This window comes from Myxine glutinosa, chromosome 12, assembly GCF_964187855.1.
Source record: "Myxine glutinosa chromosome 12, kmMyxGlut1.1, whole genome shotgun sequence".
NCBI classification, from domain to species: Eukaryota; Metazoa; Chordata; class Myxini; order Myxiniformes; family Myxinidae; genus Myxine; species Myxine glutinosa.
Window position 1 is genome coordinate 88,881,251 of NC_136272.1, and position 12,860 is coordinate 88,894,110.

Consider the following 12,860-nt stretch of genomic DNA (forward strand, 5'->3'; position numbering starts at 1 on the left):
GGGAGTGGAGGGGGAGGGGGAAGGGAGGGGGAGGGGAGGGGGGAAGGGAGGGGAGGGGGAGGGGAGGGGAGGGGAGAGGGAGGGGGGAGGGGAGGGGGAGGGGGGAAGGGAGGGGGGAGGGGAGGGGAAGGGGGGGGGAGGGGAGGGGAAGGGGGGGGGAGAGGGAGAGGGGGGAGGGGATGGGGAGTGGAGGGAGAGGGGGGAGGGGATGGGGAGTGGAGGGAGAGGGGGGAGGGGATGGGGAGTGGAGGGGGAGGGGGAGGGGGGAGTGGAGGGGAGGGGGAGGGGGGAGGGGAGGGGGAGGGGGAGGGGGGAGGGGGGAGGGGAGGGGGGGAGGGGAGAGGAGGGAGGGGATGGGGAGTGGAGGGAGAGGGGGGAGTTGAGGGAGAGGGGGAGTGGAGGGGGAGGGAGAGGGGGGAGAGGGGGGAGTGGAGGGGGAGGGAGAGGGGGGAGTGGAGGGGGAGGGGGAGGGGGGAACGGCTAGCTTGGCAAGCGATAGCAGGCTTTTTACTTTTATTTTTACCTCAATGAGGGCTATATATATAGTCCGTGCTTGGAGCCTTCAAGTTCAACATAAAGTTTTTTAATGAAAAATAATGCAGATGTATAACAATCCACCAATGCAAGTTCAGAAATGAATGCAGATCCTTTACTTTGCGATCCAAACGCAATTCCCGCCATTTCCACTCACGATCGAGGCCTCAACAGTGACCGCGCCTCTTCTTCCTCCTACAACTTCGTCTCACTTCTTTCACTCAAAATGCACGAAATTCTGCCACATGAAATTATGTAGAGGCCTCGTCGGGGATATAAGGTAGATAAGGAAGGCGTTGTAACAGAAGAATCAAAATAAAAGTGGAAGAACATAAGGAAATGGGAGCTATTCTGGACCCACAGCCAAACCCGACAAACCATTGCAATACACCCCGAACGTCTAGCGCCACCACAAACTACACCATGGAATTGCAGCTGGCACGGTTTTTTAAACCATTGATATTAAAATAAAACGTAGCCTAAAACCACCGGGATTTTATGCTGATTCCGAATCAATGTCTAAAACTTTTCTCCGATGTGTAGTTCTTGAGTTATAAGTGGACATCCAGACAGACACACACACACACACACACACACACACACACACACACACACACACACACACACACACACAGACACTCCTCGTTTATATATATAGCCATGCAGTGACAATAGTCTGCTGCAATTCACACACAGAGGTAGGCTGGTGGTCCAAGTGGTCGATTTGACGCGTTAATTCTGCCCACAAGTTCTCTATCGGATTCATATCTGGGGACATGGCAGGCCACTCCATATGCTCTACACCACGGTCAGCAAGAAAGTGTTGGATCATGCGAGCACGATGAGGCCGTGCATTGTCATCTTGGAAGACAAAGTTTCCTTGAAAGGCTGCACAAGCAAGTGGAAGCAATGTTTCTTCCAGAATGGCCCTGTACTTGAACTGGTTCAGGTTTCCATTCAGAACAACCAGGTCAGTTTTGCCCCCTGCATGAAAAGCAGCCCAAACGGTCACCCCACCACCTCCAGCTTGGACTCTTGGCACTATACAATCTTCGTTGTGGGCTTCATGCACTTGTCTGCGCACTCGGACGTGGCCATCTTGACGATAGACCAGAAATCTAGACTCGTCACTGAGGGTCACATGATTCCAGTGTCCTGGCTGCCATTGACGGTGCTCTCTGGCCCACTGCAATCGGCACTGGCTGTGATGTCTGGTCAGGCGTGGCTTTCTCAGGGGATGCCTGGCACGATAGCCTGCTTGAACCAGTCGTTGGTTGACTAGCCTTCTGGATACAGGCACATTTGTCAGTTGCTGCCACTCAGCCCTAAGCCGATTAGCTGACTTGGTACGGCCATTGCAGACTAACCGGTGCAGCTGGTGATCATCTCTCCTTGTGGTTCTGCGTGGACGTCCTGGCCTCGGTATTGGAGTAGGGACACCCCTCTGAGCATTTCGTTTCAGGATCTTTGACACCTGACCTTGAGTGATGCCATACTGCCGAGCAATAGCACGCTGTTTCATGCCAGAATTTCGTAAAGCCACCACTCCATGACAAACAGCATTGTCAAGTTGACGGACCATCTCCAGAGGAAGCGGCAATAACTTTTGTAGATGTGCAGCAGTTGTTTTCCACTAATACAGAACGCAACAACCCTTATATACCCGATTGTGAAGCCAATCGTCAAATGTACCTGTCCTTACATTTTGTCACGCCACCTGTGATATAATCCTGTTATTGACTTCTTGCTGCGAAAGACAATCAGTTACATGGTTCTTTCAACAAAGACATCACCGAAGGGTAAAATAAACTCACCAGATTGATATACTGAGTTCAGAAAGTAAACCCAAGTCAAGAAAAAAAATAATTCCATATTAAATGCCGTCTGTGTGTGTGTATATATATATATATATATATATATATATATATATATATATATATATATATATATATACACACACACACACACACACATACACACACACATATATATATATATATATATATACACACACACACACATATATATATATATATATATATATACACGCATACTTACATATGCACAGTAGGTCTCTGTTCCAACTCCTGAAATGCACCCACGTGTGGAGATAGCCGCCACCAACAACTTGCACGTGCGTGTACACATAAATGCAAACACGCACATGAAGCTGCATACTTTGAGGCATGGGAGGACTCCATTCCACATTCTGAAACCCACATAAGGAGATGGCAATCAAGAATGCACGCACATACAACCCAGGTGTGACTTTAGACAAACGTAACTTCCCGGAGCACTCAAGGAACCGACAACACCATCTCGATGACCTCCATTTTCTCTGAAGTCAGCTGGTCAACATTGTGAAGGTTGTTGAAGGTCATTATCATTGTGGGGAAGAAGAGGGAAGGACTGAATGTGGTGTGCCCCCCATCTAAAGCTGAGACTTCAAAAAGATCATGGGGAGGAAATTTTTCGATAAATTATCTGAGGACTCGAGATCACTTCTGCAGAAAAGAACTAAATGTTTTACCAGCACCTCCTTCAGTCCCTGAGTGAATGTTTATTGGGGCATTTTGTCCAACAAACATTGGTGTTATTCACCAAGTTTAATATTGACAAAAATAATTATCCAGTTTCACAATCGGTGATGAGCCATGAAAGGTCTGAGCCAAGTTTACTTGGAAGAGCTCTTTTTGTTGTTGGCATTCTCCAGTACTTGCCCTTCAGGGTCGACATTAATCTGGATGTCGATAGTTGATGCAGATGTTCATGGTCTCGCCGTTTTGGAAGTGTGTGGTGAGGAAGATGATTAAAAGCACAAGATGAAAAATAATCACTCATTCACTTTGTTTTGATATACTGTATACCCTAACTCCTCAACCTCCTGTAATCTTTCCTGCAACGTGCAATCTGTCTCAACCCTCACATCGTTGTTTTGACAGTGGCTTGGCTGGGAGTGAGTGACGAGGTGAAAACCAAACTGCAGGACGTGCTGCTGGAGCGAAGACGTCTCATCCTGGGGAAAGTGCTGGGAGAAGGTAGGATGGGCTCTATTTCTCTGAAGTCAACTGGTGAACATTGTGAAGGTTGTTGAAGGTCATTATCATTGTGGGGAAGAAGAGGGAAGGACTGAATCTGGTGGGAAGGACTGACGAGCTAGCATGGTCGAATGGACCGGAACTCTATATGACGACGTTATGATGGTTCTGTGAACGTTATTTTAAGTGTTTAAGACTCAGAGGAGAAGAACATGCAGGACAAGGACTTTTTAGGACACAATTCACACACATTTGTATGAATTACAAGGACATTAGTCGATGATGAGCAAATCAGCGAGGTATTATGGGATTTGAACCTGGAATCGCAGTATTATGAGCTCGGTGCTCAGAAGGTAAAATCCAGCCCAAAGTTTTCAAATCTGATTGAGGTGTACTGGATAGAAGCTAAATGTTAACCAATGACGTGGAATATTTGTGTTTTTGATACCGTGTTTGTCAATCTGTTGATTTTTCTACTTTCTCTGACTGTTCTTGTGTATAAACAACTGTCACTTTTCCTGTTTTCCCTTTCGTCTGCTTTGTCATTGTCCCAGTTTTCTGGGTACAAAGCTCTGTTTTTATCTATTAGCAATGTTTGCCTTCTTGTAAAGCTCTTTTTTTTTTCCTTCTTGTGCCACTGACATTATCCATTGATGACAGGATGATGATGTCACATGGGTCTGATGGAATGAATGACCGTTTCACCCCTCTTATGAAAACAGAACACATTGAACTGCGGGTTACTTCCCGCGATCTTCAACACCCTAGTTTTGAAAGAACCTCAAACGACATTCCGTATCTTTGGCTGTAAATATTTTGAGGATTTATTTGCCGAGCTGTCCACTTGTCCACGTGTTTACCCTCGATCTATCTGAACAGTCTTCGACGAAGAACACACACTGGTTGAACCATCCACACTCGGCCGTTTTCTGTTTTTATCGATTAGATATCAAATGCTCTCAAAAATCTCAAAATAGTTTTTTTCTTCTCCAGTTTAGAAAGCACTGTACAAAATCTCACTTAAAATAGTCTATGATCTCTTGTTGAGGATGCTGGACTTGAATCTGACATTGTGAGTTTGAATCCAACTGAAGATGGCAGTGTTACGGATTTAAGGATTTTTATTCCAAGCCTCTAGATATCAACATTGCTCGCAGTAAAGATTCCAAGTCACCCCAGCACTGTTGGTGTCAAAGGAAGCTGTCTAAAGATGACCTTCAGACTAACTAATAACTGACCTTCCATCTAGAATGAAGAACTAGTCTTGCTTGCTGACAGCTAGTGTCGATCTGCATCGACAGACAGGTAGAACAATGGATGAAGTCAACAGGATTGCGTTGATATATTTTAACTGCCTTGGGAAGCAATGAGAAGCCGACGTTTCAGGCGTTAACCCTTCCTCGGAGCAAAAGAGGGAGCTGCTCTCCATTGCTATCTTTTCCTTGTGTGAAAGCTCCTCTGTTTGCTTTTACTTTGGGGTGAAAGTTGATAAAAGGAACGTTTACGGGTTTTTCTTTAAAAATGCCTGACGTTTAAATGTGGCAAGACACAGTCAGATCTGGTGTCTTGCAAACGTTGCTTTATGACTTGACATGCTGCATGAGGTTGGTACCCTGCGCTGGCGAAGCGAAAAGCACGGTTAGGTATTCAGTTGCATACATGCGTACATACGTGTGGCGTACGTGTCTGCATTTTTTAAATTCTTTTTCTCGGCAAACGTTGGTCCGATTGACATGAAGTTTTACCATAGGAGCGCCTCCTCATGTAGAATTTTTTTTTACTCATAATTATGACGTCATAGGTCACGTGGTACAGGCACCATCTTGGAAAAACTTTATGCCTCTATCATCTCCCAAAAAGTTGAAATAAGCTCATTTTCAAATACTCCCCATGGGGAATAAGATGTTAATGATGATGTCATCGGTGCCTTCATTATGACGTCATAATTCAACAAGTATAACGCTTCATCCGATCAGTATGAATTTTTTTTCTCTCTTTGCAACAGTTTGGCTGATGGACACAATTTTCACCGGAGGAGCGCCTCCTCCTGTATAATATTTTAATGATAATCATGATGCAATGGGTCATGTGGTACAGACGCCATCTTGGAAAAACAGAAAAACATTATACCTCTATATCTCCAAAACTGCTCCATGGAAAAAATAGAAATGTGGCTTAATAAGGAACTAATGTAAGGAACTCCACAAGGGGAATAGGTGTTGTTGACGATGACGTCATTGGTGTCATCATTATGACGTCATAATTTGACAGGGACAATGCTTCGTCTGATCAGTTTGAAATTTATTGAGCGTGATTTACGCAACAATTATATTAGAGAATATAAATTTATGATGTCATTGCTCACGTGGTCTAGCAGCCCTATTGGATAAAAAAAAAAAAAACGTTCAAAAACAGAAGAGTTGGCTCGCACCAAGTTTACTGCACAGGGTAAGTATTCTATGAATACCATCTAGTTCGAGTATCAAATTATTTGTTATGGTCAAGATTGACTCAGAATAAAACTCGAACTTTTCTACCCGCAGGAGAGTTTGGATCAGTCATTGAGGGGAGCCTCTGCCCGGAGGGGTCTGCAGAAGAGGTCAAGGTTGCTGTGAAAACCATGAAAAGTAAGATGTTCCTATTTCTAAATCTGCTTCACTCTTATCTACCATATAAAACACAATGTTTGTGTGTTGTACAGATGTCTGTCCCCCTTCATCAGAGTAGGTTTTAAAGGCCAATCTTTTAACACAAATGTTTGTTCACTGCAGTCAATTTTGAGGATAAAACAAACTCGAAAAACATTTTCTATAAAAGAGTAATTATGTCTCTTCTATTGGAATTGTAGGCAGTGGCTTGCAAACCGAGCCTCAAGGGTGGTGTACAGAAGCGTTAAAAAAAAAAAAAAGCAAGGCGCAGGGAGGTGAAATTCGCTGCACGTGATGTGCAACGTGCCCAGAGTAAAACGAGTGTTCATTTACGTCCGTATGTTGTCCAATAAATAATGAAGATATAAGCGCACCTGACACAAGGCCGAGGCTTCAGTCTTTGGCATGCTCACGAGGCTGCACCGTCAAATAAACTGTTCCAACCTGTCATTTTTGACGGGCTTTTTACCCGTTAATTAATAATTTCCACTGGTACTCTCCCTCTTGCTTCATCATTTTATATGGGTCCATTGATCCTTGTGTTGTGATAATTGGGGCCTTCCACCACTTTGTCAAATGTCAAGGATGTTTATAAGTATTTGTGTACTCTATAGGTTTGTTATCAAGTTTTCTTTGAGATAGATTCATGAATTGAACAAATCTTCATGTTCAAATGTTTCCTTGTGCCAATTTCAACTCTTAATGCCTTTCTATTTCTTGAGACGATGAAACATTATCTCATCTTCTCATTTCTCACAGTGGACATCTGTTCAAGATCCGAAATGGATGAGTTTCTGAGCGAGGCCGTTTGCATGAAAGACTTTGATCATCCCAACGTCATTTGCCTAATTGGTGAGCTCAAAATGCCTCCACCCTTTGAACAATACCATGAAGACTTGAGTATCTGTGATTGTAGCTTCCTCACTTGTCTCCAGGTTCAAGTTATGATCCATATTCATGGAGCTATGTGTGTCACGTGCTATTACTTTGATCGGCCTGGATCAGAATGAAGTGGATGGAAGCTTGTTGGATGGGTAAGAGTTTGAGCTCGTTTGAGCTAAGTTCCACCCATTCTTCCAGTCATGTTGCCAAGGAATGGAATGAAAGATCCACCGACTCCGCTCTTTAGCTCCTCCCCCACCCCTCCTTCTCTGTGTGAAAGGGCAAGACGAGCTGCCCTAAAGGCACACCCCAGTGGGTTTGCCAGGGTTTGTGTGAGCTAAGACTTTGGATCTTGCAGCTGGCTACAGACTGTCTCAGAAGTTAAACCCCAATCCCTGTGTTTATGCCAAGGATTTAGCATACAAGTCGGGAGCTCATTGGTCCTGATTTGTATGCTAAAATCGATGCATACAAGAAGTATTTTGTGCTCGGAGATTGAAATCTTCCAGCATTAACAGATCAGCAGATTGCTGCTGCTGCGCAGGGCTTGTTACACACGTAGTAAAGTCAACAAAAGCAAGTATAGCTACTTTTAGGACATTGACCACCGTCATAGTTGGCATTTTATTAGTAACGGATGTAATGTCTGGGTGGAGCCTCGAAAACCTCTAAAAGTCTGTGCATTTTGAAACCGATGTCAAACCGACCATTCTCTTCTCTGTCACCATTGGCTGGTTACGCAAGTAATTACACCATGTTGGGGGCACACCTGTGAAGCACCCTGGCTTTAACATACAGAGATGGCAGTGGAGTGGTCTTAACCGACTGCGACCTCTACATGCAAGGACCGCTCATCAAATGTATAAGTGAAAGCAAACTGAGAGCCCAGTGTGTATCTTTGGCCAGCAAGATCAGACAGTCAGTCCTACATGTCGTACAGGACGGTGTGCAGAGGCAACTCGGCGGGCACTTTACAGAACTACACAGGGCCACTGATGCTACAATCAAATGGCTCTCATTACTAGATCTTCATTTATAATTGTCTACAATATCGTACTAGAGCAGATTAGCAAATAACTTTTTTTTTGGTTTCAATTCATTTAAAGTCTATAATGTCTGGGTGTGGCTTCAAAAATCTCTCAAACTCTGTCTACTTTGAAACCGATGTCAAACCAACCATTCCCGTCTGTCGCGTTTGGCTGGTTACGCAAGTAATTACACCATTTTGGAAGCACACCTGTGAAGCATGAGCTGAGCCTGAGAAATGGGTGTGGCAATGTGGCATGTACAAATGCCACCAGTTTGCATTCCAGAGGAATGTGGTTAACAGGTTACAAAATATCGAAACATAGATTTTCCACCATGTGGATTTCAATCGGCAGAACATGTGGCAGTCGGTTTTTAAAAACATCTGCTCCTCAGTCTGCCATGTGCACCAGATTTATGGTGCATTGCCTTGGTCCAATAAAAATAGGATTTGAACAGCTTTACCAGGACATCATGAAAAGGGGATACTTAATTTGGCCCCAGGGTCTAAAACATCTTTGGGATGAACAACACCTCCGCAGCCGTATTAGCTTCAAATCTCCTCGGACGAGTGCATGGCCTTGTTTAACTCGCGCTTCCAATACAGAGGCTCTTTTTTTTTTCTTTCTTTTTTTTAAATAAAAATGAAACTAAAACTGCATATTCTGACGATCAAATCCACAGAGAGGCAAAATACTCAATAATCTTGGGGAAAGCTGGTGATCTATCCTGATACATCTATCGTCGATCATGTATAATGTTGAGTCCACCATGCCTTAAGATACTGTATTTTTTATTTTTTGTATACATGGTCGATGTCCGTGGAAGAGCAAGTTCTATTATACTGAATTGATCAGGATGCAACAGGACAAAAGGAACAGCAGAGATGGGGAGGGGGTGGGGGTGTGGGGGGGGTGGGGTGGGGAGGAGGATCACCAACAGTCGAGTTGAAGGCAGACGTGTAAACAATGGGTGTGGGGAGGAATGGGGGGCAGGAGAGGATGCAAGTGATGGATAAGAAGGACACAGAAGGAATCTCGGGAGGGAAAAAAATTGGAAGAAGGAGAGGGATTGTGGTGAGGTGGGGAAGGGGAAGGGGGGTGTTAACTAGGGTAGAAAAGATCATGGATTTGGATTGGGGACGATCTGAGATGGTGGAAACCACCTTGAAGACATATATGGAAGAATGAGATTGATGAGGATGTGGAAGTTCATTTCACAGGTGGGGAAAACGAGGAAAGAATGAGTTGAAGTGAGCAGTGATAATGGATTTAGGTAGTTTTACGAGAAGGGGGTTGATGGTGGACAATGTGTCCTGCAGAAACCCGGCGGGGAGGCAAAGAACAGAAAGAGCAGAGGGTGCAAGACCAGAAAGGAGGTGGTAGAAGACAGAGAGACCACCGACCTGTCTGCGATAGCAAAATGATAAACCCATAGACTCAGCTTAATCGTGAGGTATTCCAATTATCTTAAAGGCCTTGGTTTCCATGGTGTTAGGCCATTTACTCTTATTCAGAAATTTTGTTTTTTGAACAAGGATATGAATAGCCAAAACTCAGATATCCACGGTTTATTCAAACACACAAGCGTGGATTGGTGTGCTTCACGCCTCACCACACATCATGGCAGAGGCAGAGGCAGAGGCAGAGGCAGAGGCAGAGGCAGAGGCAGAGGCAGAGGCAGAGGCAGAGGCAGAGGCAGAGGCAGAGGCAGAAGCAGAAGCAGAGGCAGAGGCGTATTTGACCATGCGTGGGAAGGGTGGGTGTCAGCTAGTAGGGGTGATGGTGAATTAGGGGTTGTGGGGGGGGGGGGGGAGGGAGAATGATGGAGGGGGGATTGCGTGGATGGATGCTGGGGGGAGGAGGGGCTGGTGGGGGAAGTCAGCCAAATATATTTTGTGCTCTGACGGAACACATACAGTATATATATATATCTATATATACAGACTTGGCATTTAATATGGAATATTTTTTTTTGTGGGGGTGAACTTACTTTTCAAGATGTCTTAGAACCAAAAGTTCATTGGAATTATGTTGAAATTATTCTAGATTTTGTTAATGTGACTTGTAAAAGAAACAAAAACCACATTTGACATTTCGAAACAAATAAATTGATCCTTGAAAGTGATGTAAACTGATATCGAACTCATTTCATGGACAGTACTGTGTTAAACTTCTGTACGTTTTCCAGAAGTATCTCTTTATTTTGCACATTAGCCAAAAAATTTTTTAACAAAAACAAAAGTTAAATTACGACTGGGATTACGGACAGTAAAATTACAGTTCAGTACTTTGTGTAACCCCCACGAGCATTTAGAAGAGCATGTACACGTTGAGGCATGCTGTTCACGAGATTTGCCAAGGTTTGGACAGGAATCACTTGCCATGCAGTGACAATAGTCTGCTGCAATTCACACACAGAGGTAGGCTGGTGGTCCAAGTGGTCGATTTGACGCGTTAATTCTGCCCACAAGTTCTCTATCGGATTCATATCCGGGGACATGGCAGGCCACTCCATATGCTCTACACCACGGTCAGCAAGAAAGTGTTGGATCATGCGAGCACGATGAGGCCGTGCATTGTCATCTTGGAAGACAAAGTTTCCTTGAAAGGCTGCACAAGCAAGTGGAAGCAATGTTTCTTCCAGAATGGCCCTGTACTTGAACTGGTTCAGGTTTCCATTCAGAACAACCAGGTCAGTTTTGCCCCCTGCATGAAAAGCAGCCCAAACGGTCACCCCACCACCTCCAGCTTGGACTCTTGGCACTATACAATCTTGGTTGTAGGCTTCAGGCACTTGTCTGCGCACTCTGACGTGGCCATCTTGACGATAGACCAGAAATCTAGCCTCGTCACTGAAGATCACGTGATTCCAGTGTCCTGGCTGCCATTGACGGTGCTCTGTGGCCCACTGCAATCGGCGCTGGCGGTGTTGTCTGGTCAGGCGTGGCTTTCTCAGGGGACGCCTGGCACGATAGCCTGCTTGAACCAGTCGTTGGTTGACTAGCCTTCTGGATACAGGCACATTTGTCAGTTGCTGCCACTCAGCCCTAAGCCGATTAGCTGACTTGGTATGGCCATTGCAGACTAACCGGTGCAGCTGGCGATCATCTCTCCTTGTGGTTTTGCGTGGACGTCCTGGCCTCGGTATTGGAGTAGGGACACCCCTCTGAGCATTTTGTTTCAGGATCTTTGACACCTGAACTTGAGTGATGCCATACTGCCAAGCAATAGCACGCTGTTTCATGCCGTAATTTCGTAAAGCCACCACTCCATGACAAACAGCATTGTCGAGTTGACGGACCATCTCCAGAGGAAGTGGCAATAACTTTTGGAGATGTGCAGCAGTTGTTTTCCACCAATACAGAACGCAACAACCTTTGTATACCCGACTGTGAAGCCAATCATCAAATGCACCTGTCCGTACATTTTGCCATGCCACCTGTGATATAATCCTGTTGTTGACTTCTCGCTGCGACAGACAATCAGTGACATGGTTCTTTTGACAAATAAATCATGAAAGTGTAAAAGAAACTCACCAGATTGATATACTGAGTTAAGAAAGTAAACCCAAGTCAAGAAAAAAAAAAATTCCATATTAAATGCCGTGTGTGTGTGTGTGTGTGTGTGTGTGTGTGTGTGTGTGTGTGTGTGTGTGTGTGTGTGTGTGTGTGTGTGTGTGTGTGTGTGTGTGTGTGTGTGTGTATGTATGTATGTATGTATATATATATATATATATATATATATATATATACATACATACATACACACACACACACACACACACACACACACACACACACACACACACACACACACAGTCACGTGAAAATTCAACATACAGTTATTTGATCTTCATTTCAACAATATTGATAGATAAAGGTGATATCATATAACAAATATCATGAAACATTTACATTTTGTAGTACATTGTATAATTTAAATAAACATAAATGCAAATTTCGCATGTGGAAAAAGTAAGTACACCCTTGGCTCCAATAGGTGGTATTGCCCCCATTGGCAGAAACAACCTCATGTAGGCATTTCTTATAACTGTCTACCAGTCTGACATCGACTGGGAGAAAATTTTGCCCACTCCCCCATGCAGAATTCTTTCAGCTGTGCGATGTTTGATGGGTTTCCTGCATGCACAGCTCGTTTCAAATCCCCCCACAACATCTCGATGGGATTTAGATCTGGGCTTTGACTTGGCCATTCCAGAACCCTCCATTTCTTTCTTTTCAGCCATTCCTTGGTGGATTTACTGGTATGTTTAGGGTCATTGTCATGTTGCAAGGACCACCTTCGGTTGAGCTTCAACTTTCCGACAGATGGCCTCACATTATCCTCAAGCATCCTCTGGTACAATGAAGAATTCATAGTGGATTCTATGATGGTGAGCTGCCCAGGCCCTGATGCAGCAAAGCTGCCCCAAACCATAATATTTCCACCACCATGCTTTGCAGTTGGTATCAGGTTCTTGTGGTCAAATGCTGTCTTTGGTTTTCGCCAAACATGTCTTCTGGTACTGTGGCCAACTAGCTCTACCTTTGACTCATCTGTCCAGAGCACATTGTTCCAGAAGTGCTGGTCTTTGCCGAAGTGTTCATTGGCAAACTTTAGTCTTGCCCTGATGTTCTTTCTGGACAGTAAAGGTTTCCTCCTGGCACACCTCCCATGTAGATCAAATGTGTGCAGCCTCTTTCTAATGGTAGACTCGTGCACTTTGACAT

General features: G+C 44.5%; 1 protein-coding gene across 4 annotated transcripts in view; it reads left to right on the forward strand.

Annotated features, from left to right (window-relative positions):
- LOC137437592 (tyrosine-protein kinase receptor UFO) overlaps nucleotides 1–12,860 on the forward strand; it is a 122,027-nt gene that overhangs the window by 57,071 nt on the left and 52,096 nt on the right. For all 4 annotated transcript variants that reach the window (XM_078766081.1, XM_078766082.1, XM_078766084.1 and 1 more), the window contains 3 exons: nucleotides 3,477–3,572; nucleotides 6,116–6,199; nucleotides 6,980–7,072. In XM_078766081.1, the coding sequence (XP_078622207.1) occupies nucleotides 3,477–3,572; nucleotides 6,116–6,199; nucleotides 6,980–7,072 (273 nt within the window). The remainder of the gene's footprint in view (nucleotides 1–3,476; nucleotides 3,573–6,115; nucleotides 6,200–6,979; nucleotides 7,073–12,860) is intronic.